We start from the raw sequence: 23,870 nt of genomic DNA, 5'->3' as shown, positions 1-23,870 counted from the left end.
TTTTTCTCAGTAATGCAAAAATTAAAATGGCATTTTAGTCTAAAATGACAAAATCGCAATAATAAATACACACACAAATTTCTAAATTAACAGTATATCAACTGTTATTTCAACCCTATAATTTCCTTAACTACATTGTATCCAATTACATGTTTATTGTTTAAGTTAGTAATTTCTTTGTTACCTATCTAGAGTATTCAATAAATATATATCCACTTCAGGAACTCTATTGAAATGATTCATACAGGCGTTGGTTCACTAAACAGAGTTTGATAAATATATTTGTGTAACTAATTACATATTGATAAAAATATAAATATAAAATATAAATAACCTAAATCTGGTCATATAACATGTATAACTGTTTCATTTTCGACAATTCAAGAAAGATAAAAGTACCAAATTTATTATGCATTACGATTTTTAATTTTCAAGGTTCAGAATGCTCTGACGCTTTGTTTACTCCAATAGCTGTACCCTTAAAAGTCAGAGCTATATCTAGTAAATTATGTCCTTCCTCTTCCTGCTTCCCCCTTTTTGAAATTCAATCAGACAGTTCCCTCAATGTAACAGCTATTCTTTTGTCTTTGATGTCACATCTATGTATTGCATGTTTCCATTTGTTTCGAGCGGGACCGTAAACAACTAACAAAGATCTTTGATACATTGGCACATGCACCTCTGTTCTAGGAACGTCATCATTTGTAAAACAAAGAACTGAATCAGATAGAAGATTTAATGTGACGAGTCTTTCACCCCAAAGCCAAAAGTCATCAAAATGGGGATCAATAGATGCTCCTCGTTCTGATGAATACTCTAAGTTACACAGTTCAACTGGCTTAAAATCTGACAACACGTCTACTGTTTTCATTCTGTCATATATGTCTTTGCTGAATTCTGGAAGTCCTGTGAACTCTGCTAATTTTAGTTTCTTCTTTTTGAAGTTTACCTTTGGGCCATAGTCCTGAAACAAATAAATTGAGACTAAATGTTATCATATTTATATCTGCTGCAAACATCAAAATATAAGTATTTGTGCCATTTTATTCAATCTAGAGGCTTCTGTAGGCCAACAATTTTCTCCTCTGGCATTTTTGCATAAAACACACTCATATGGTTTTTTTTTTTAATTATTATAATCATATGTTGTCTGTCACAAAAAAACCATATCACAACTGATAACCTTATCCAATTGACAATCATGATGGGCCTGATGGGTTATTTTAGTTCTTCGTGATCGGCACACTTTTGCTATCGTGATCCTTTTTTCTACATCAGATTTTTTTTTTATAATTTTGTGATCCATGATCACGGAAATTTATTTTCTGTAAATGGTGATTGACAAAAAAATCAACTCGTGAATCGTGATGAGACCCCCCCCCCCCCCCATCCCCCCCCCCCCCCCCCCCCCCCCCCCCATCAGACCCCTCAATCATATATGTGACTTGAAGTTTATGATCCAAACATAACAATCACAAATTACTGTGGATTCATTTATTTTTGTGGATACTAATTTTTTGGGGAATTATGAAAACATGCATTTTCTTGGATATTAAATTTTTTTTGGTTTTGGCAAACTCTGTAAACATTCCTTTCGTTGAACATTTAAATTCCTAGATCCCCTGTCCCCAAGAAATCCACGAAAATTGGTATCTCCAACAAATATAAATGAGTTCACAGTATTTCAAATTGGTTAACTTACAGTTACTTATATCATGTATATAGATATAAAACCTCAAAATGATAAAGTATAGATATAAGACATAGCTGTATATATACTCTGCCAATTTTCTTTTTCATTAGTTTAATCTTAAAATTTAAATGGAAATGGGTGATAAGTCAAAGAGACACCCTGAGCAAAGAGCTGAAAAAAGCCAAAGGCTACCAATGGGTCCTCAATACAGCGAGAAAATCTTTTATCTTTACCTGTTTTCTTCTCCCGGACTGTGACAAACAAAATGGAGTTTCATATATCTTATCACAGATTTTCTGTTCTTCTATTTTGCTGATAAAGTCACAATAAATCTGTATTCCCGGAAAATGTATGAATTTTCTGGTTCCCTGTTCATCATGACTTTCACAACATTGTGGGGTAGTAATCAATTCACAATTGGACAATTTTGTTTCATCCTTGTCTGATTCCTTTGAAGTCTGTATCCAAGCTTTACCGCAATGACAACAAAAATCATATATATCTATCTAAAAACAAAATAGATGAGAAACATAAACAAGACTGAAATATGTCATTTAAACCATAATGGACTCTCTCAGAAAGTTGTCTCATAATGACATTGGCAATCATACCACATCTCTTTATTTTTAATCATGGTAATTTAATTCCAACCATAATCACTTCATGCATATACATTTATAAGAAAGATGTTTTTTTTTAAATCATGTTCATGATGTTAATTGATGTTTCTTTCATAATTTGATTATGTGAAACTTTCATACTTCAAATTGAAGCTTTGACCTTGCTGCAAGGTCCTTGTATCATGTGCATGAGCTATGATAATTGATGCAGGCCATGGCAGCAGTTTTTTTTTTACCTTTCTAGGTCATCTTTTAACTTAATGTTCCATAAAGGTACATGCCATATGGTACAAAAAACATAAGAAATATCTTTCTGAATTTAGAATAATTACACTAAAATGCTTTGACCTTGACATTTGACTAGTTTTGAAGGCCTCACTGAATTCTAGATGAAGAACAGCAATAAAAAAGTGCTGTCCCTTTGCTTTAAGTGATTTTGCTGCTAATTTGGAGATTTTGTGCTTATCTGCATACCCTCCTGAGCTAATAACCATGACAACATAATTATGGAAATCTCCCACTTTCAAAAGCAATAAATAATCAATCAGTGCTTATTTGAAAACTTTGGTCTGTTGTTTTTATGTTCGGTATATGATTAATCGAAATTCATTTCTGCTATATCAACTCCAACAAAATCTTTTGTCTTTACCAAGTGGCAGTGTAAAAAGAAGAAATAAATAACTGCAAATTGAAATGTATAGCAGATTAGAATGAAAGATTCTTAATTTTTACTACCAAGTTCACTTTTTTCCCATTTTGTTCAATCAACTTTTATATTTCTTCTGGTGGTCTGTACGATATTTGAAAGCATGCTTAGTGTGAGACTCTCAACAAAATCAAGATATGGACAATGATGAAATGTTCTGAATTGTAAGACTTGGAGGTATTAAAAAATGTTTAAAAAAACCTAACTTGTACAGTAGAGTAACCATCAATTGAAGAAATAAAGTTTATTTATAAACTCTGATTAGTGGTTATGACTAGATGAATATGTAAATAGATCATACATTTAACTTGAAAATAGCTGACAGGGGATATCTCCCTCTATGATTGTTTTAGAGGCTGGCAGGTATGTTTTGTGTCATATATGGATACCCTTGATTCTCTCTTTTCTAAATTTAGTAAGGCTTTAGCTAAAAAATGTAGGAACAAGTGTCATTTCACAACAAAGCCAAATTTTTAATAGGGAGATAGACCCAGAGACAATAGTCCAAGATTACTCTGACGGCCAACTGCTGATAAGCTGGGCTGTCCCACGACCCAACTTGTCTGGCAAAACAGCTGTTGGACGTCACAGTTAATTATCTCTGACTACAGAGACAAGTGCCTGTACTGTATTAGGCCAACTAAAATTAATTAGTAGATTTTCATCCAAATTTTTTTTAAAAATGGGGCGGGTGGGAGGATTTTATTTTTTTAATTTAATTTTATTTCATATGAAACCCTCGTCACGAGTTCTTCATACCGTGGAGTATATGCTAGTGGAAAACAAGTTGTATAATGCATATACATGCTGTATAAGGAATCCTACACTATTTTTTAAACTCTTAAATAAAAATCCCTGATTGGCAACCACTGTTATACATGTAATTTACGCTTTAGAAACCTGTTTATAGTATACATCAAAAAGAAGAGAAATGCTCTCTTCAGTTGGACTATACCTACACCAAATTTATTTTGCTTTCTAAGCAATGGTTTGTAGTCCCCATAAAATCAATAAAATGTATTGGTACAATTGTATGCAACACAAGTATTATGAGTACAGAATAAAATTTAAACTCAGTGTTGAAAGTAATTATGATGTAAAACATGAACTTAACCAAAAAGTAGTTGTTGTTTAACGACTAAATTGAGGGTATTGGGACAGTTACAGAAGGTGTTTGCTGTTTGTCAACAAAAACAACAGCCATGGGTAAATATAAGGGCTTGTTATAATTAAAATGCGTGTTTGTCGACTTTTTGTTCTCAATATACGGTCATATTGTGTCAATTTCTTTAATCCAGTCATGTTTTTTTTTTGTACCAATTTGTTCTACAATTCTTGCTTTGGAAATCATTCAGTCCAAATTTCCTGACACAAAGTCATTGTATAAATAAAGTAAAACACACGGTTTTCGATTCACTTGTGACTACCGCAATTTGCGTTCAAGGACAAGGCGTTTTACTCATAACTCGAATATTTCATGCCCTTCTCGTTATCAATCTCTATTCTCGGTAGATGATGTTGTCATCATAGAGCAGCAGAATATGTCGACTTAATCATTTTCGTTAGAAGAAATACAAAAACGAAATTTGAAACAGGAAGTTTTGAATGAAACGAAATTATCGATGGTTCCCGGTAACGGACATGAACAAAATTCGGAAATCGTATTTTTGTTAAATAAAAAAAATCAGGGCGGGACGATTTCAGAGGGGCGGGCGGGGATGAAAATCTAGCAATTAATTTTAATTGGCCTTACTTTATCATATTTATATAATTTAAAAAAAAGAGATCAAGGACGTATTCTTATGTAATGATTTTATAGTTCTGATCCTGCCTGGAATTAAATGTTTGTGATTTTTATAGAATGAAGATAATAACATCTGTCTGAACTTTTTAATGTTTCATTTCAATATATATATTAATGTTTTTCTGTAACAAATCATGTTATATTGTTTTATGTGTACATGGTGTACATGTTATGCTGCCCATCAAGGGCCCTTGATTGGAGTAATAAATATTCTTTTTCTTATGTGTCCTTGAGGCTTGATTAGACAATTAAGATAATGCTTTAAGTATCTTATTCTTACACAATCTGACTTCTGACAGTCCTGTTGATTTGTGGGCGTTTCCTGATTTTCGCACAAGATACAAGATCGTATTCCTTTACAACCACATGTCTTGTCCATTTCATTTATCTGTTGTCCTCTTGTGGTCTGTACGATATTCTATCATGAAATAAAAAATTTCATTGTCAATAAAAAAAATATTTCGATAGGATACTGATTGAGACGGGGAAAGAAACTATTGCAGCAATAATTATTCAGGGGTCATTAAAGCTAGTCAATTCGTTCCAAGTCCGATTCGTTCCAAACCAGTTCGTTCCAGATTTGGACAATTCGTACCAAGTCAATTGTCAATTCGTTCCAACTGATTTATTTTATTATTAATCAGACTTAACAATTTGTTCCAACTGATTTAGTTCATTATTAATCAGAGTTAACAATTTGTTCCAACTTTATTATAATGTTTGTGTTCGTAAATCACTGAATTTGTGTAAATCAACCCACTGTTCATGGCAAAAATTGTCAATTCCTTGTCATTTTTTTTTATGTATATTTCATATAATAGATCGTTTTCAATCAGTCTAAACAATTTGTTCCAACTTTCTTTCACTGTTTATGTCCGTATATCAATGTTTTTGTGTAAATCAACCTATAGTTCACGGCAAAAAATCCAAGCTAAGTGCGATATAATTCTTTTGATGACTGCATAAACAACTATTATGTGCACATCATTGGAATACAATAATAATCAATTATAATGATAACGAATTCTTTGAAAATAACACTAGTTAGTAATTTGTTCATTTTTAAAATATTAAATTGTCATGAAATACTTAATAATTAATTATTACCAATATATCATACCCAACGTCCGTTCTTCCCAATTAATAAATCATAGATTTCTTTTAAAGCTAATTTTAAGTATTTATTTACATTATATATATAAGTACAGCATTATAAATTGAAATAATAAGGCTATGCAAATGGTTATTATTGTTTAATGTCTTTAATACTGTTCTTAAATAAGTTGGAACGAACTGGCAAGTTTTGGAAAAAGTTGGAACGAATTGTCCAAGCAATTTGGGACGAATTTGTTGGGACGAATCGGAGTTGGAACGAATCATCCAGATACCTCTTTGAATCATTAAAGACCAAAAGATAAATCATTTCTGTATCCCACAATTAGTTTTCAACTAGATTGTTTATACTCCTGGTTTTTAATATGCGAACACTAAAGTATTGACATTCATTTTGAAATGAACTATTTTTACAAATATATTTTATATCAGAGAAAATGTATTTTCTCAGACTTTATTGTGGGTTTCAGATATATTTCTTTTCACTTCCGGTTGTTGAATTTGGCGGGAATTTTCACATGTGTTTGTTTACATTGTTTGTTTTTGTAAGTACAACCTTTAGCTTCAATGATCTTCAATGAATCTGTGACAATCAACTTATTTCTGTATAATTGTAATATGAGGCAGGCATTACCTGTAAATGGGGACGAAGTCTGTATGAATTATTTTTTTGTAACTTAATTATTTGTCAAAAAAAAAAAAGAAATGGAAATACCGTAACGTTTCCGAGTTTGGTTCTGTTGTTAGGGATTTTAGTTGTGACGTTATTTAAATTATGACGTCATATGCAATGTAAACAAAGAAACGCTATCATAAGGTAACGTTTTTTCATATCAAGGAATTATTAAAAATGAAATTGGTATTGCGCGTTTCTTCCTATTTTATACTAGACTGATAAATATATATTTTACTCAAAGTTTCATACAAACGAGACCGGAAAAAGGAAGTATATTGTACATTTCTGCGCAGGTCCGGGATTTCAAAACATGACATAAAAAAAATTGAACGATTTTGAGTTCATTAGTACAATGAAAAATTCGGGAAATTTTCCCGATTTTTTTTTTTATTGAATTTTCTACTGTTATTGGGGACTTCGTCCCCATATTACACCTTATGTGCGAATCTCTGTATAGTATGGGTTTGCATTATAGAGTCGATATTCAATAAACAACACAATTTTAAATTTGTTGGGACGAATCGGAGGTGGAACGAATCATCCAGATACCTTTTAAACATATAATGCATAGTAAGATACCATAATGACATATATAAGTTAAAAGCATATAGTACACTTAAAACATAGCACAAGTTAATAATAAGATTGCACAAATTATGAAGTCACACAAAAAATAAAAGTAAAATAAAACAGATGTAGCAGGAACAATTCTGCCTCAGATTCGGGGATGCGGACCACAGCTAATTCTAGTTTGTAAACTGATGTGTGCGGAAAACGACTGATGCCAAAAGTGATGCGCTATAATATATCTAAGTAAATGAAAACCAAAAACTGAAAACAATATATAATTTAATTAACAAAGTACAACTTTTATACACCTTATCGCTATTTGTCCGCCATTGCTGGAAATCACACAGGTTCCCGTAAAATTTTGACGTCATAAAACAAAATGTCTGACGCCACAATGGAAAAGTGATTGTTGTTGACGTCAAAAGTTCAAGCGGACGGGTCAGCCGGGAATAGCGATAAGGTGTATTATGAAAAGCCAAAGGTGATTAGAAATGGAGCATTCAATGACCCGTACTAAGGAGGCATATAGCAAATGCACTATCCTAATGGATACTTGGTTGGAAAGCCTGGCTTTCCTTGGTTAGACTGAATGTCAGTCCTCAGAGGATTCAAATTAAGAATCTAAAACTAGTTATATAAAATATATAAATTTCTCACAGAAGGTAACCAAAGAATTTGCAACGATGCAAATATTAAACTTTACAATATAAATAAATATCTTTAACCAATGAATTAAAATAGCAAAAGCTATGTAATTTAACAAATATATCCTTAATAAGCTTCATGTAAATTAATTAACAATGAAATACATCAAATATGAAATTTAGAGTTTTACCAAAGGGAGCTAAAAATTAACTAATAACTCTGTCTGCTACACAGACATACACACTATATGCATGCACTGCACTGGCATGAGCTGTTACTTGGATCCCATGTGTGTACCAATTTTTGAATTGGTCGAAAGATGTTTCCACTCGACAATGGTTCGGTAGCTCATTCCAGTAATTCGCAGTAATTCGTCCTGAAATGTGGTCAGTTCTTTTTTGCCACAAAAATGGTTTTGTACCTGTTTCCCGAGATTTATGGTTTCCGAAGATGCAAATTCGCATAAAGCTATAATGACATAATTTACAAGAATAAGAAGTTTTTTAATTTCTTTGACAATTGACTGAAAATAAAAGTTTACAGAAGTTTACATACAAACACATTGCCAACTGTCGTTATACACATTGCATTACAATGTCTGTCAAATAAAACACTTAAATTATACTTTTTTGTTAATTAAAACTTGAGTGAAAATTTATAATAGTTACATTTAAAGTGACAAGTCTTTTACCATTACAACATTGTCTATACTGTGACAAAAATGAGAACACAACTCGATGCATATGTACAAAAAAATCACGGTCCGATATCGTAAGTGATGAGTAGTAGTAGTAGTAATAGTGACGAGTAGCGAAGTCTCGCCGCAGAAGAGATTAAGATAAACAGCGAGATTCCAATCCTTCTTGACTATAAAAGTAAAGGGCTAAAAAGAAACTAGGAATAAGTTCTGTCAATTTTATCATTTTATCAGTTTATGGGGTGCAAATGTAGTCGACGGCAGCTGAAATTCGTAGCAGGTATCTGCAAAATATCTAAACTATCAATCGTGTTCACTCGAGATATAGTTTTTCTAATTCCATTAAAATTTAAGTGATCGCACTGTAATAATCCTGACCTTCACATTTGGTATCAGGTTCGTTCGCGCCCAATAACTTTTGCACCCTACACGTTCGCACCTCGCACGTTCGAACCTAAGGTCCGTTCCCACTCTACACGTTCGCGCCCAATTTTAATTCAAATTCCAGTTGAATAATTGGAAAATCATGATTGTTGTTATAAATTATAACCAAAACATGATAAAATTTATTCAACACACAAAAAAAAACGTGGTCAGAATCTCACTTTATTTTGAAACAAGTCAACATGGTCAATGAAACAAAGTTATAGCAATTCAACACAAAATAAAACGTTGACAGAATCCCACTTTATTTAGGGAGCTACCATTTGATTTTTATGGGGGGGGGGGGGGGGGGGGGGCTAGGATGAAATTTGAAAAAAATAGGCAGGACAGGAGTTTTGAGTAAAACAGAAAGGCAGGATGAGACACTTTGCAAAAAAAAAAGGCAGGATGACAATTTAGGGGAAAAAAGTTAGGATAAACTAATCAAAAAAAATGCAGGACCGAATAGAGTGAAAAATAAAAAGGCAGGACAGAGATTACAACTAAAAAAAAATGCAGGACAAAATTTTTCATCCTAGCCCCCCCATAAAAATCAAATGGTAGCTCCCTTTTTTAACAATACACTATCCAAAACATGATTAAGATTTATTCAACACAAAAAAAAAAAATGCTGTCTCACTTTATTTCGAGACAATGACAACAAATATAAGAATACACTTGCCAAAACTTGATAACAAAGCTATAGTTATTAAACACAAAACCAATTAAAATTGGGCGCAAAACATGGAAGGTGTGAACGGACTTTGGGTGCGAACATGTAGGGGGCGAACGTGAATGGGCGTGAACGGACCCGGATTCTTCACATTCCAGAATGTTTTCCATTGTAATTCCGCCATCTTTGTTTCTATGAGGATCCTTTGTTTACATATATATGACATTCATCACTTTCGCAGTTTCCTGTAATGTTCTTTTCATTAATGTGATAAAGTTTCCCGCGCTTTATGCAAAAGTTATGAAATTGAACTCCACGGTAACACTAACAGTAAAAACAATGGCGGATTCCACCATTCAAAATAGTCTTGGAAAATGTGAAGGTCAGGAAAAATATTACAATGTATTATAACAGTGCAATCACTTGAAAGGTAGGTCATAAGTGATTTTTCCTTTTTGCGATTTATGAATGGAATGTAAAAAACTATATGACGAGTGATCATGCATAGTTTAGATTATTTTAACCAATAACCGCTACGAATTTCAGCTGACGGCCACATAGTACGAAACTGAAACCAGTAAAAGTAGATCAGGAATATAGAAATATGGGCCCAAACATTTAATTCGTGTCATACATTCTTAGTTATATAAATCTTAACTTCTGCATACTTCATGTTCTTTTTGTTGATGTTTTAATTTTTAAAGCAATTGCTTTTATGCCGTCGCGTATGGCCATCTTTGTGACCCAGATCAGAGACTCCGCCCAGATCAAGCCATAGTATTTTGTTAAACAGGCTCCTGGTCAGTCATTCTTTAACACCTATGTATGTTTTCTAATGCAATACATAGCTTGAAACTTTTAAAAAAAAGTTAGTGGATTTAAGAAGTTTCAGAATATGTTCTTGTAGATGTATTTTTGTATTCAAAGGGTCAACCGTTTGACTATCAAATAACATAGAAGTCCGAGTGAAAAAAAGTACATTTTTATAAATGCGATTCCGTTTTCCGCCGTTCGTACGATGTTTCAACAAAATATGGATTCATTTCAGTTGTTGATTTAGTATTGAAAATTTAACTGAATTATCTCCTAATAAATACGGTATTTTATGTTTAATTTGTGTTTCTTTAAGAGGTCAGGTGCTCTTGTTCATTCATAAAATTATCGTTCATTCATACATTTATCGTAAAATCAAAATCACTACACAGGTTAATTATTACCTGTAATCTAAAAATAGACAAACTTTATTTGCGCAAATAATTTAGCGGAACGAAACCTTTGTTGAAAACACATAACAATAAGTTCGTTTTCCTTTTCTGTCAAAACTCCGTAATATTTATCGATCACCTTACTAATGAAATGGACCCGTCCAAACGTAGTAGATGCCAAGTCGGTCCAGATGAAGAGATATTTACAATTTGGAATTTTCTAGTTTATTAATACATAGATTGAAAAAAAGTACGTCTTTTTAAATATCATGATCAAAACTGGGTTTGCATAACAAATGTCAGATGAAACCATTATCCTCGTCTTTTCAGTGAACAAGTCTACTACGTTTGTTGACACTCGACGGTCCACCGTGTTAGCAATTTTATTTCACATGTTTTCGAAATATTGAAGATCCTGTTTCGCAATGTTTCCTGAAAATTGATAAATATCAAAGCAACGTAGAGCTGTTTGTTCTTGTTCGTATAATAAAATTGAGAATGGAAATGGGGAATTTGTCAAAGAGACAACAACCCGACCATGGAAAAACATACAACAGCAGAATTAAGGTCACCAACAGGTCTTCAATGCAGCGAAAAATTCCCGCACCCGGAGTCGTCCTTCAGCTGGCCCCTATACAATATATATACGTCTAGTTCAGTGATAACGATTTAATGTCATGTTTGTCTTTTCGGGATTGCATGAGAATTGTAGTTATCTCGTACCCACATGCACAAATTTTTTACTTTATAATTCATAAATTATCTAAAAATAAATTTTTAAACAGAAAATTTTTAAAAATTTTAGTGCTTCATATATATGTTTTGGTATTTTGCAAGATACATGTATTATCTATTTGCTTAGAGTTAATTTTTGGTGCTGCTTCTTATTATTTATTGCATGCTGCATGCCTTGTTTTATTTGTTATTGCATATGTTTTTAAATTCGGTGAAAAGCTCATTAGAGCTTATGTTTGTATTGTTTGTCAATATGCCGAATCCAAATAAAGTTTTACTTACTTACTTACTTACTTACTTACACTTGTTTCTATGCCTGTGCTCGTACCGCATCAGAAGGACACATATCAACTGAGCAATAATGTTTGGAACTTAGTTTTAAAAATGATGACAAAGTAACATTATGAAAATATTTTTATTAAGCTGAAATATACATTTATTCTTTACATGTTTATGTCTTGTAAGATATTTTATTTCTTTCCCGTTTTTTAACATTTGCGTCTGGAAAGTTGAAATGTTTTAACTTAATCATTTGTGTTAATGGTTAAATATAAATTAATAATGAAAATTGTTAAAATTAAATCAATAAAGGAAATTATTGCCAAGGAAGTTACAAACACTACCAGGGGATAATCCATGATGATTTCATTTTGAGTTATATGTTTCAGCACATGTATATTTGACCTCAACTTTAGCCTGGTAAACGTGCTGTCTCCTTGTGAAATATAAAACATATTAAAAATGACTTTCTGCTAAAGTCTTTTATTTATATAAAGTTAAAACCTTCTTACTTTTAACTAGACAACACTCATGTCAGGTTTAATTCTTGTATATATGTGGATGAAAAATAAAAGTCCCCAAACATTAACATGGCAGCAATTGCTTTTACAGCCTTTAAGGCTTTGATTGTTTAAGCGTTCATTTTTTTTGTAAAAAAAGGGGGGGGGGGGGGCTACATAATCACAATTCAGCTACATGGATCTGGACTTGACTATAGGTCATATATATATATATATAGCCTGTTAATTGCTACTAGTCCTATAATATAAGACTTCAGAGGTTCATATCATTTACACCCAACATTTTTTATCGTATGATATTTATTTTACTATCAATGTTAACCTGAAGTCTTATCAATTGATGCTGTTTCTCGTAGCAAATTTTTTTTTTTTTAAATAAACCACTCTTAAAACTTATAAAACTAATAGGAACAACATTGAAATGTATGAAAAGAATCTCTTACCGCAAAATTATGTTCCTAACGCATCTTTTTTTAAAGCTGATTATTATTTTTCATCACACCGTTTTAGTATGTTCTCTAATTATGTAAGGAGCCTCGGTCTAAGTAGTTACTACTGTATTCACTAGCCAGTCAACACTGAGGTTATGAAATAGAACCCCGCACTCAACTCCAATCTTAATTTACTAGGATTGTCAGTTTTCCTATCGAAGATCATGGTTTTCTCAGGGCCGCCTCCAAATAGCCTGTGTGCGGTGCTTAAAAGTGGTGTTAAAACACCAAAAATCAAATTCAAATATAGTTGTGTAGAAGAGTTGAACAGTAAAGTTTTGTGGAATAAACGCTTTCAAAAATATATCACACATGACAGAAAAACTTTCAGTCAGTGCTCAGACATAAATAAGTCTGAATCTGCTTTTGACTCTAGAGGTCTAAATTTGTAAGTTTTAGCATTTGTCTCCCTTTAGTGCAAGACAAAATACGACTTTAATAAGTTAAATATTGTTAAGCAAGAAATAATTGACCAGAATCAAAAAGTTAAGTTATCAAAATTGGTTAACTTCAAGACCCACGCATATTTATAAAAAGGTCATGCATCTAAATCAAATAATGACAACATTGAAAGACAATGCTTTGTCTTCTAAAGAAAAATATGAATGAGAGTCTAAAAAATCAGAGATAATGTTAATTAACCTTACAATGCAACCACCTGGAACCACACTTAATGAGGTAAAACATCTGTGTTTAGTGAGGTTGTTCAATTAGACAATTAAATATAGATAGCTCAAGTCCTTGTGAACTCTCAGACAGGTTTTTGCTGTCATAGGTGGTGTACTTTGGCCACCAAGTGAAATTAAGTTTTTTCATCAACATAAATAGACCTAAACAATTCTGTCATTTTCCAACTTAGGTAAGTCTAAAATTGAAAACACATTTTTATAATAAATACATGTTTTGACTTCTTTAAGTCAAAAACAGAAATTGACTTGTTAATGTCTGAGCTCTGACTGCTTTTACTGTGCAAAAAACTTGAAATTTGTTTGCCATATTATTTTGACAATGAAAAAAAATGTTGCCATATTTCAATATACAATTGATTTATCTCCAGTCCTAAAGTTTACTATCATTTCAATTAACCATCCATTCAAGTAATCTATTTTGTTATAGAATTTTGTACATTAACTACAGTTCTGATTTTAACTGACTTTATTTGAATACATTATCTGATTATTATTTCAGGCCTTGTCCAATATCTAATTAAAGCAAAATACTTGCTCAGAATACAATGTTTTAAGATTTTTTGAAAACTATTATTTTTTAGGGAGAGTGGTGGAACTTTTTATTTTATTTTCATCAGGAAGTTAATTTTTTAATGTGAATTTAAAAATACATGAAATACATACATGAACAAGATAATTATATGTCTGATCTATTGTCCTATTGATAAATATTTTCTTTGATGTCATTTTAGCTAAATTTTAATTGGCAATTTCTTACACATTGCCCCCCGGGGGTATTGTCACATCTTATTATTTGTTTTTCAAATAACTGTTAAATAAACAACCCATGTCAAAATACATGTCAATTAGATATTTGTGTTTATTTTTTTAATAGGGACAGATTTATGGCTGATTAGACTGAGGACAGTTGATTAACAAAGAATATTGAAATAGGATAAGAAAAGAAAATCAGGTAAGATAATTCATATTTCTAATGACTTTAGATTCATTTTGTACATAAATTTATGTTGATGATGGATTTACAGATTTAGAATTTATATTTAAAAAAAAAAAAAGTCTTTTAATAAAAAAGGAAATATTAGTTTACATTGGCATTGTTGATATGTACAAATTGAACATGTTAAAGACTTTTAAAAAGTTAAACGTTCCTTCATCTGTAAAAATACATTTTAAGAATGATGTATATATATAAACCTGACATAGGATCATGTCCTGCATAAAGAAAAAAAATGAAAAAAAATAAGGTTGTGGAATTCATTCCCATACCAAATTTCCAGTAGCGCAGACTTAGATGCATTTAATTGTGAGGCTTTATATATAAAATGCAGGAAACAAATGCATGTTTTGTATTTCTTGAACTTGGAGACCAGAATAAACTTCTCAACTTTTCAAATAATCTTTTACAAAATAATATTAAATGTAATCATCAAAATCTTCAAGTATCAGTGAGCTAAGAAGCGACAAGAAGAAATATTTTAGCGACAAGAAGACTATTTAGCGACAAGGAAATATATTTTTTTTTACTTTTATTAAAATCACCTCTTCCAAATAAATATTTAAAAAAAATATGCATTTTTTTAATATATGGGCAGAAATAAATTGATATTTTTTTTTATTATATGAGAGGAAGAAGGGGATTGTGTATTTTTTTTTTATTATTAAATTGATGGATGAAGAAATTAAAAATTTTTGAGGAAGAAACATTAAACAATGCATAAACATGATATATATCGTTAAATGAGGTAATACAGAAAACAAAATGATGAAAAATATTTACATTTTAATTATGTTTTCCTCTTGTTTGATTTCAGTTCTTTGTATTTCACAATTTGTGCATGTATTTTCTGGACAATGATGCACACACATAATGCATTTTGCAAGTTTATTATATATTGTACAAAGATAGTTTTAAAAACAAATTATATGATAAATATATTATTGTTCTAAATCACAAGTAAAATTAATATCATAATACAGAGGTAAACGTTATACTCGCTGTTATACATAATAAATAATAAAACATCACAAATAAATGTAGCAATTAGATGCTCCCCCGCTTTAAAAAAGGGGGGTATACTGTTTTACCTCTGTCTGTCAGTCCGTCCGTCAGTCCGTCCATCAGTCCGTCCGTCAGTCAGTCCGTCCCATGAAACTTTCGTCACATTTTTCTCAGGAACTACACATCCACCCTTTCTGTAATTTGGTATCAACATTTATATATGTCAGCCATACCGTGTGATGCGTTTTCAGATTCATCACTCGACAACTTCCTGTTTACCGAACACTTGTATGATTTTACACATGATAGCCAAGTTGAAAATTTTCGTCACATTTTTCTCAGGAACTACAATACAAGGATTTCTGAAATTTGGTTTCAGGATTTATATAAGTCAGCTATACCGTGTGATGCGTTTTCAGATTCATCACTCAACAACTTCCTGTTTACCGAACACTTGCATATTTTTACACTATTAATATTATCCACTTGCGGCGGGGGTATCATCAGTGAGCAGTAGCTCGCAGTTTCACTTGTTCTATCTATTTATCATGTTTATTGATAGAATATTAACTTTCTTGTCGCTAAAATTGTTTTCTTTTGCATATTCTTTTAATATTTATTTTGAATAAGTAATTTTGATAGAAAAAAAATGTTTTCTTGTCGCTAAATTATTTCTTCTTTATGCTTCTTGTTGCTAAAAATCTTCTTGTTGCAAATTAGTGAGACCAGTATCAGTTAAGTCCTATTCTTTTGGTGATGAAGGATGAAAAAACTGAATGGACTACTCATAGAGTAATTTACAATTTTTGAGAATTTGATATCAACGCTATGCGTTAAAATTCAAAAGATGTTTTAATTATTATATAAAAATTAGAAGATGTGGCAAGATTGCTAACAAAAAACTCTGCACAAAATGATGCTGAAATTTAAAACAACTAGGTATATGTATTTCATTGATATAACGAAATAAAAAAATGGGAGTTTAAATAAAGGGATCCAAATAAAGAAATGTAACGAAAATTTTAGTACAAGCATACAAGATATATATATGTATTAAAAATGTTAAAGAAAAAATTTGGTTCCAGAAATATTCAAAAGTTGAATCTGGAGATCATGAAGATGAGGTAAAAAAGATGTACCTACATATTTTGGTTTATGGTTGATGTTATTTTGTATTTTGACTAAAATTTTCAGAATGAAGATAACAGAAGATTTAGTGAAAAGTTTGTGTAATAAATCATCTCTCAGAGCAGTCCAGAGTTTAAAGTAAGTTAATATTTGCTAGAAACATTTGAGCATGTTAAAGTTTCTGTACTTTGGAATTAAAAACCAATTTTGCCTGAAAAATCTTGAATATTTTAGTTTGTATTTTTAATGTCTATAGACATGATCTGGTCAAATATTAACATCTTATTAGTCCCATTCTGTTATATTTCTGGATCAATAGAGACAAAATTTTGTATTTATATGAATTATCAAAATGTGTCCGAATAAACATCATTTTAAACTTCTATGATTTCTCCATTAACCAAGATAAAGGCTGTTATGAAAAAAAAATAAAAAATAAAAACAGATATGATTATCATGAATTCAATGTCAATATTTCAAAATTGTGGTGTATTGGAGTTAATGAAATATTACCCCAATATTAAATAATGTCTAGAGTATGGCAGTTGTGTTTAAAAAGCAAACAAAATCATAAATCTTGTGATTTTTTTGAGATATTTATGAAAAATTAATCAAAATCATGTTTTGGTAATTATAGTCTTTCAGACAAAGAAATTAACGGAAGCTTGGATTGTACAGCATTAGAACAGCTAGCAAACCTGTCAGTGTTAGACATATCACAAAACAGCATTACAGATATCCCAGAATCCTTCAGTCTGCAGCGACTGGAAACACTGGATTGTAGCTTCAACAATATAAAATCTTTAAAATTTATACAGAACTTTAAGAATTGTACACAACTTTACTTGGATGGAAATGATGATATTCAGGTAGGGCAACATAAGAAATTATTACAAGGTAAGAGTACAAAGGATTATGGGTAATTTCTTTGTTCATTCCCCATAATGAAATATTATGGGAAGTTGGTTGTATTTTCATTGTTCATGTTGTTTTGGACTTTGCTATAAAAATAAAGAGATGAAGTATGATTGCCAATGAGACAGTTATGCACCAAAGTTGTAAAAAAGACAATGTAAGCAATTTTGGCAACCATACAGCCTTTGACAATGAGAAAAAATTATACAGAAAGCCCCCAACATGAAAAAATTAAATAATTCTATTGAGTACTCTTATAATAGCTACCTAATTTAAAACAATTCAAAGAAAACAAAAAAGACAGAGACGAACCAATTACAACCACTGAACTACAGGCTTCTGACTAGGACAGGCATGGAAAAAAAAAAACATTTGAAAATTGCTTATAATTTGTTTTATAATTACAGTTGAGGAAGTTTTTTGTTTCTATCTTTTTTTAGAGATTTATTTCTCGATGACTGTTGAATAAGTCTGTTAATTGTGAGACATTTAATTTGACAAATATACATGTCTATTAAAGAGTAAAAAGCCAATTAATTGTTAATTAAGTTTTTTGCATTTATTGGTATTACTCATATAATGCTATTACACAGGCAATTTTTGTTACTCAACATAATTAATAAATGTTGAAAAGAAACATTTTGATATGCATCAAACTGTGGTATAGTTTGGTATAATTTTAAAGATAACACAAAAAAAGAGAGTTTTCTATAGAGAAAGGGATGATAATAATTTTAAAAGAACAAAATTTATTAGAAGAAAAAAATTGACTCACCACCAACTGAAGAAAATAGAAATACATACCAAGACCGATGAAGGTATTATTTTTGATGTTCATTATATTTGAAAATATAAATTTCTGAGATTGATGCATTTTAATGGTTCATTTCACGGTTTTCAAGTCCACATACACATGATACAAGCATATAGGAATGTAGTTCTAAACAAATTCAACATTTTAATTTTTTGTTTATTCGAAACCCATTAACTAAAAAAAAAAGTCGTATTCCTAAAGATTACTGAATCCACTTGACTGCTAATTTTTTTCTTCAAATTTTACCATTTTATCTTAACAGCTGTCAGATAAAGTCAAAGCTTTCAGGATGAATCCATCCATACATTTTGTTGATGAAATACGTAGAGCTACTGTGGAAAACTTTAAGGAGAAATTTGAAGTCATGGTAAGTTATATGAGTAAAATTTATATTTTCTGAGATTAAATTTGGTACAGTTCCTACAATCTTTGGTTTTTGATCTTCAAATTCTTCAGGACAAGGTTTTTGATCTTCAAATTCTTCAGGGGCCACAACTCTATATATATGAAAAAATATGTGGTATGATTCATGATTGCCAATAAGACAGCACTCCACAAGAAACCAAATGACACAGAAATTAACAATGTTATGAAGTTTCTTATTCATCGATCCTCACAAAATTGTCATGTATGAATTTGATCTCCCATTTACCAAAACGAGCTTCCTGAAATTGTTGTAAGGCATCCTTCGAACATGCCTCACCATGTGATATTTTAGATTTATTGCTTATCAACTTATCAGAAGAGATGTTTAAATGCATTTCAAAAGAAGGAAGTAAATTGTGAGATGTTATGAATTATTTTATATTGTATGATTTTAGGTGAAGAGTAAATGGGAAGTTTTGTTTGCTGCCAAATATGCAGAGGGATTCAGTGATGATCAATTTGAACACGTTCTCCAGGAGTTTTATACATCGTTAACCTCTGACCTTTTGTTTAAAAATATAACTGAAGAAACTGAATGGGCAATTGTAAGTATACTTTCTTTACATTATAAATTTGAATTAAGTTTTTTTATGTGTTTATGAGGTTTTGATGTTAAATATGACCTGCTCAATTTTTTATTTAAATACCTCAACTTTTTCATTGTTTTTCATGTACACTTTTGTTGACCCAAAAAATCAGTTTTTACAATATTCTTTTAAAAAGCTGAAACCTTAAGGTAAACATTCATACCTTCTAGTCTATCCTGATCCAATGGAAGTTAGAGCTTTCCATCATTTTATCCATCTTGGGTCATTCAACTATATTTTCAAACATGTTAAATGCAACATTCAGTTTTTTTTTTATCAAATTTGATAGGAAACTTTAGAAAATTGATATTTTGCATTTATTTTTAATAGTCAAAAAGTATAAGAAAAGATGAGTTTTAAATTTTGTACAGATAAGTTATTGCAAATGATCTGAAGAAAAGTTCTGATTACTTTCGGAATAAGCATTTGTACTGTAATTAAAATATAATCATTTGTTTGACATAGGAATTGTTTTGTACATTCAGCTTAAAGACATTGCTTCAGAGATTGTTGAGAAAGCCCAAGATAAATCACTTTTCACCGAATCCAATATGTCTAGAGGTACACCTCGAAGTGCTAGACTAAATCATAAATGGTTGAACAGAAATGACTCTGGACCTTCAACCCCATCCACACCTGAATCCTCCGGACAGAAAGATTTAATGAGGGTAAAACCTTTAACTCCGAAAAGTGGGACAAGTACACCTGCTTCAAGGCAATCTTTAAAACGAGGCAGAGATAGTACTCCAACTAGTTCACCCAAAGGTCAACCTGCAAAGAGGGCAAGGGACACAACTCAGTCAACACCAACAAGAAGACCAACAGTTTTTACATCCTTAAAAACCACTGACGAGCAGAAATTGGCACGTTTAGTATGTTTTAACATTCAAAATTTTAACTTTAATTTTGTAATTAAGATTTCTTTAAATGGTTCAAATTAAAATCAGATAACAAAATCAAAAATTTGCATGAAGTTCTGTCATGTAACTATCTGTTCAGTTATAATTTCATGGATTCGTTAGATAGTTGAGGCAAAAAATGCATTATTCAAAAATAATATCTTTACTTTGGGAAGTTACTATAACACTTAAAATTGAATGCTCCAAAAAGTAACTGTTCTTAAAGTTGTGATGATAATAGTGTCTTGAAAAATATCTTTCCACATACTGTAGAAACATTAATATTTCGTGGGGTTAAAATTTCGTGGTTTTGTCTCTTTATTAAATTTCATGGGGATTTAGTTTTGTGGTTTCCAGTAAATGGAAGTGATATTATATATAAAGGTTAAATTTTTGTGGGTTTTTAATTGCGTGGATGTATTCTTTCCACGAAATAAATGAAATTAAATTTTCCATGAAAATTTCTGCTTTTACTGTATATATTATAAGAATATGTATGTTAAAAGTTTTTTTTTGTTTTAGCCATCTGTTGGTGACTTTGACCCAGCTTACTTCATCCGATGTCACTCAACAAACAATGATCCTAATGACAATCAGACAAAAGTTTGGAGATGTGCTTTTAAACCAACTAACAAAGGTATGTTTTAGCTATAAAGTTTGGAGGAAGATGAATTATGCTTATATGATATGCTGAAAACTATCTATCTAACTGCCCTGAAGTCAATATTTCAATTTTTGGGGAAAGACAGCTTCAAGCCGTCAATTCCATAATGGGGTTGGCCAGAGTATCATTCCCTCACGTCAATCACTTTGTTTTGATAGTTATGTCATACTGAAATTGATTACAAGGAGAATAGATTGACTTTAAATACATTTTTAACACATTTCCCTTCTGTTTCTCGTGAAATTATCGTATATTGAGCTTTCCCTTACACTATATACATTTCTTTTACAGTCCGAAAAAATCAGTATTACGAAATATTCTAAATATATCTAACCTAGTGACGTCATTGTTGGAATGCCACACTACACAGGGATATCCTTTATTCATTATAAAAATCATTCACAGTATTTGTATATAATTAAAAATCTGTATTTGTTAAATGTAAACCTAATGATGTTTGCTGTAGTGTAGATGATTCACACACCAACATGCAATGCTTTAATCTGAGGCTATAATCAGATAATTTGTAGGTCAACTTTCGCGTTAAACAATGTCAATGGGGATATATGAGATTGGGGAGAGAAACGTCAGTTTTCATTGTTTCTGTAAAGTTCTGTTTTTAGAATCTTCCTCCAATTCAGGAGCACCTCAATTGATGAGTACTTATACACTAAAATCAAAGTAAATGTTTCTGAACACTTAAAATGTGACATTTAGTATATGATAAGTAGTCTTCTATATAAAAAAAATAATTATTGAGAAATGGTTAAAAAAAAATTTAAAAAATAAAATGTTGCTTTTTGTAGATTATACCTATTGAGATTGGGGAGAGCAACTGCAGTTTTCATTCTTTCTGAAAAGTTATGTTTTTAGAATCTTTCTCCAATTTAAGGAGCACCTCAATTGATGAGTAATTACCCACTAAAATGAAAGTTAATGTATCTAAACACTAAAAATGTCACATTAAGTATATATATGATAAGTAGTCATCGATTAAAAAATAATTTTGCATACCAACATAATTATTGTAGTGGTCATTTTTTTTTCATTTTTTTTTTAAATATTTCTTTTTGTAGTTTAAAGCTATTTATTCATGAATTTTACAGATATATCAAAATGTGGGATCTGGAAACAAACTTCACACAGCTTATATCAATCATATTTAATTTTATAAGTACATGTATCCCTGTTATGAGAGTTGTAACTGGGAACTTTATCAATGGAAAATTAAAACTGAATAGATTTTTCAGTCCTCACTTTCTTGAGAATACTGTCACAAAAAATTGAGAAAGGTCTTGACCTGCCCTTCAGTTGTACATAATTAAAATTCTAAAATATATTGTAGTAGTTGTTAAATTCAATTGAATTTTAGATAATTAACTCCCAACTTTAATCAAATGTTTTGATTTAGAAGGTGCAGATCTCGTTGGTCCAAATTGTCTCTATGATGAATTCTTGACTAAGGAAATGAAATAAAAATAAACAACAATTAGTTTCATTATTGTCAGCCTTTCTATATGTTCTAGCTGTTCTTTTGTTCATTCTTTGTATGTATACTATCAAAAGATACCCCCCTAAAAATTGAAACAATGGCCGTCTTTTCCCTCAGAGCTCTTCAGCTCTTTGATTGAACAAAATCACTGAAGCTGTAAACAGTATCTTCACTAAATTTGGTTTGATGATATACAATTATAAGAGAGAAGAAGAACCACTATTGAGAATGGGGCGAATATGTCAAGGGTCAGAGTTATTTCCCTTAATATTAAACAAAAAGAAAAATGTTAAATTTTTCACTCAACTATTTTCGCCTCTACCTAAATGATGTACTGTGGATTCGTTTATTTTCGTGGGTACCAATTTTCATGGATAAAGGAAAACTTGCATATTCGTGGATATCAGCCTTTCCAGAGGAAATCAGTAAAATAAGACAATAATACATTACATAATACCATTTATAATTGCCTACTTATTCAGTAGAAATCATCCCTCAAATATTGTCTGTACAACTTTTGTTATAAATAATCATTTTGGTATAAAATTTTGCATGCATTTACAGATAAAAGTAGCAGACTTTTAGCCACATGTGGAGGTCAAAATGTGTGCCTGATAGATTGTCAGACAGGTATTGTGATGAAGAGATACAAAGACAGCAGTAAAGAGGAGGTAACTCTTGTTTAATATCGTGTCATGTGACAGAAGTTTCATTAATTACACTTACTTATGAAGCGACATACATATAAGAATTCTAATCTCCAAAAAACAACAAAATCAGCAAACAAATATATTCAAAAACACTAAGGTCTAATGAGAAATAAAAAAAAACTTTTATAAAAATTAGAAGATGTGGTATGATTGTCAATGAGACAACATTTCACAATAGACCAAATGACACAGAAATTTACAACTATAGGTCACTGTACCACCCCGAACAATGAATAAAACCTTTCCACACAGTCAGCTTTAAAGGGCTCCAAAATAACAAGTGTTAAACAATTGAAACAGGCATTTTTTATTGATCATCACAGATTAATGGTAAAAATGTGAGACCTGATTAATGCAATTGCAAATGTTTGAAGAAATCAATTCCTATGAAATACTGAAATTATGAATGAAGTTTTTATTATTGTCTGAACTTAATATGTTGCCTATTTTTGCATATATAAACATGACTATACTTGGGGAATTTCATTATCTCAAAAGCTGATGGATCAAAGATTTTTGTTTCTTTATTATCATTTTTTGTTAAGATTTTCTAGTGTGTACATATATAAGGCCGAGAAAAAAAAGATCGATGTTTCCGGTAACCCGACCGACCCTGTTTTTTAGCCCCGACCCTAACTTTTTTATTGGATCTTCAAAAAAAAAAAAAAAATTGTATCAACCGACCCCGTTTTTGAC

General features: G+C 30.9%; 2 protein-coding genes across 2 annotated transcripts in view; one reads left to right on the top strand and one right to left on the bottom strand.

The window, feature by feature from the left end:
* Window positions 1-250: 250 nt before the first annotated feature.
* LOC139527127 (alpha-ketoglutarate-dependent dioxygenase alkB homolog 4-like) lies at window positions 251-5,312 on the bottom strand. The gene is made up of 3 exons (XM_071322399.1): window positions 5,104-5,312; window positions 1,927-2,199; window positions 251-964 (listed from the first exon to the last, which is right to left on the bottom strand). Exons 1-3 carry the CDS (start codon window positions 5,200-5,202, stop codon window positions 545-547), a joined length of 792 nt encoding a protein of 263 aa, XP_071178500.1. The 5' UTR covers window positions 5,203-5,312; the 3' UTR covers window positions 251-544.
* A 1,110-nt stretch (window positions 5,313-6,422) lies between these two features.
* LOC139527126 (leucine-rich repeat and WD repeat-containing protein 1-like) overlaps window positions 6,423-23,870 on the top strand; it is a 28,570-nt gene continuing 11,122 nt past the window's right edge. The window contains exons 1-9 of the mRNA XM_071322398.1: window positions 6,423-6,481; window positions 14,415-14,492; window positions 16,734-16,805; window positions 17,305-17,536; window positions 18,659-18,763; window positions 19,218-19,367; window positions 19,895-20,281; window positions 20,831-20,945; window positions 23,029-23,135. Coding sequence (XP_071178499.1) covers window positions 16,735-16,805; window positions 17,305-17,536; window positions 18,659-18,763; window positions 19,218-19,367; window positions 19,895-20,281; window positions 20,831-20,945; window positions 23,029-23,135 — 1,167 coding nt within the window. The 5' untranslated portion in view covers window positions 6,423-6,481; window positions 14,415-14,492; window position 16,734. The remainder of the gene's footprint in view (window positions 6,482-14,414; window positions 14,493-16,733; window positions 16,806-17,304; window positions 17,537-18,658; window positions 18,764-19,217; window positions 19,368-19,894; window positions 20,282-20,830; window positions 20,946-23,028; window positions 23,136-23,870) is intronic.

This window comes from Mytilus edulis, chromosome 6 (genome assembly GCF_963676685.1).
Source record: "Mytilus edulis chromosome 6, xbMytEdul2.2, whole genome shotgun sequence".
Lineage (NCBI taxonomy): Eukaryota > Metazoa > Mollusca > Bivalvia > Mytilida > Mytilidae > Mytilus > Mytilus edulis.
Note: the sequence above shows the minus strand (reverse complement) of the source record. Positions and strands in the feature narration are given on the sequence as shown.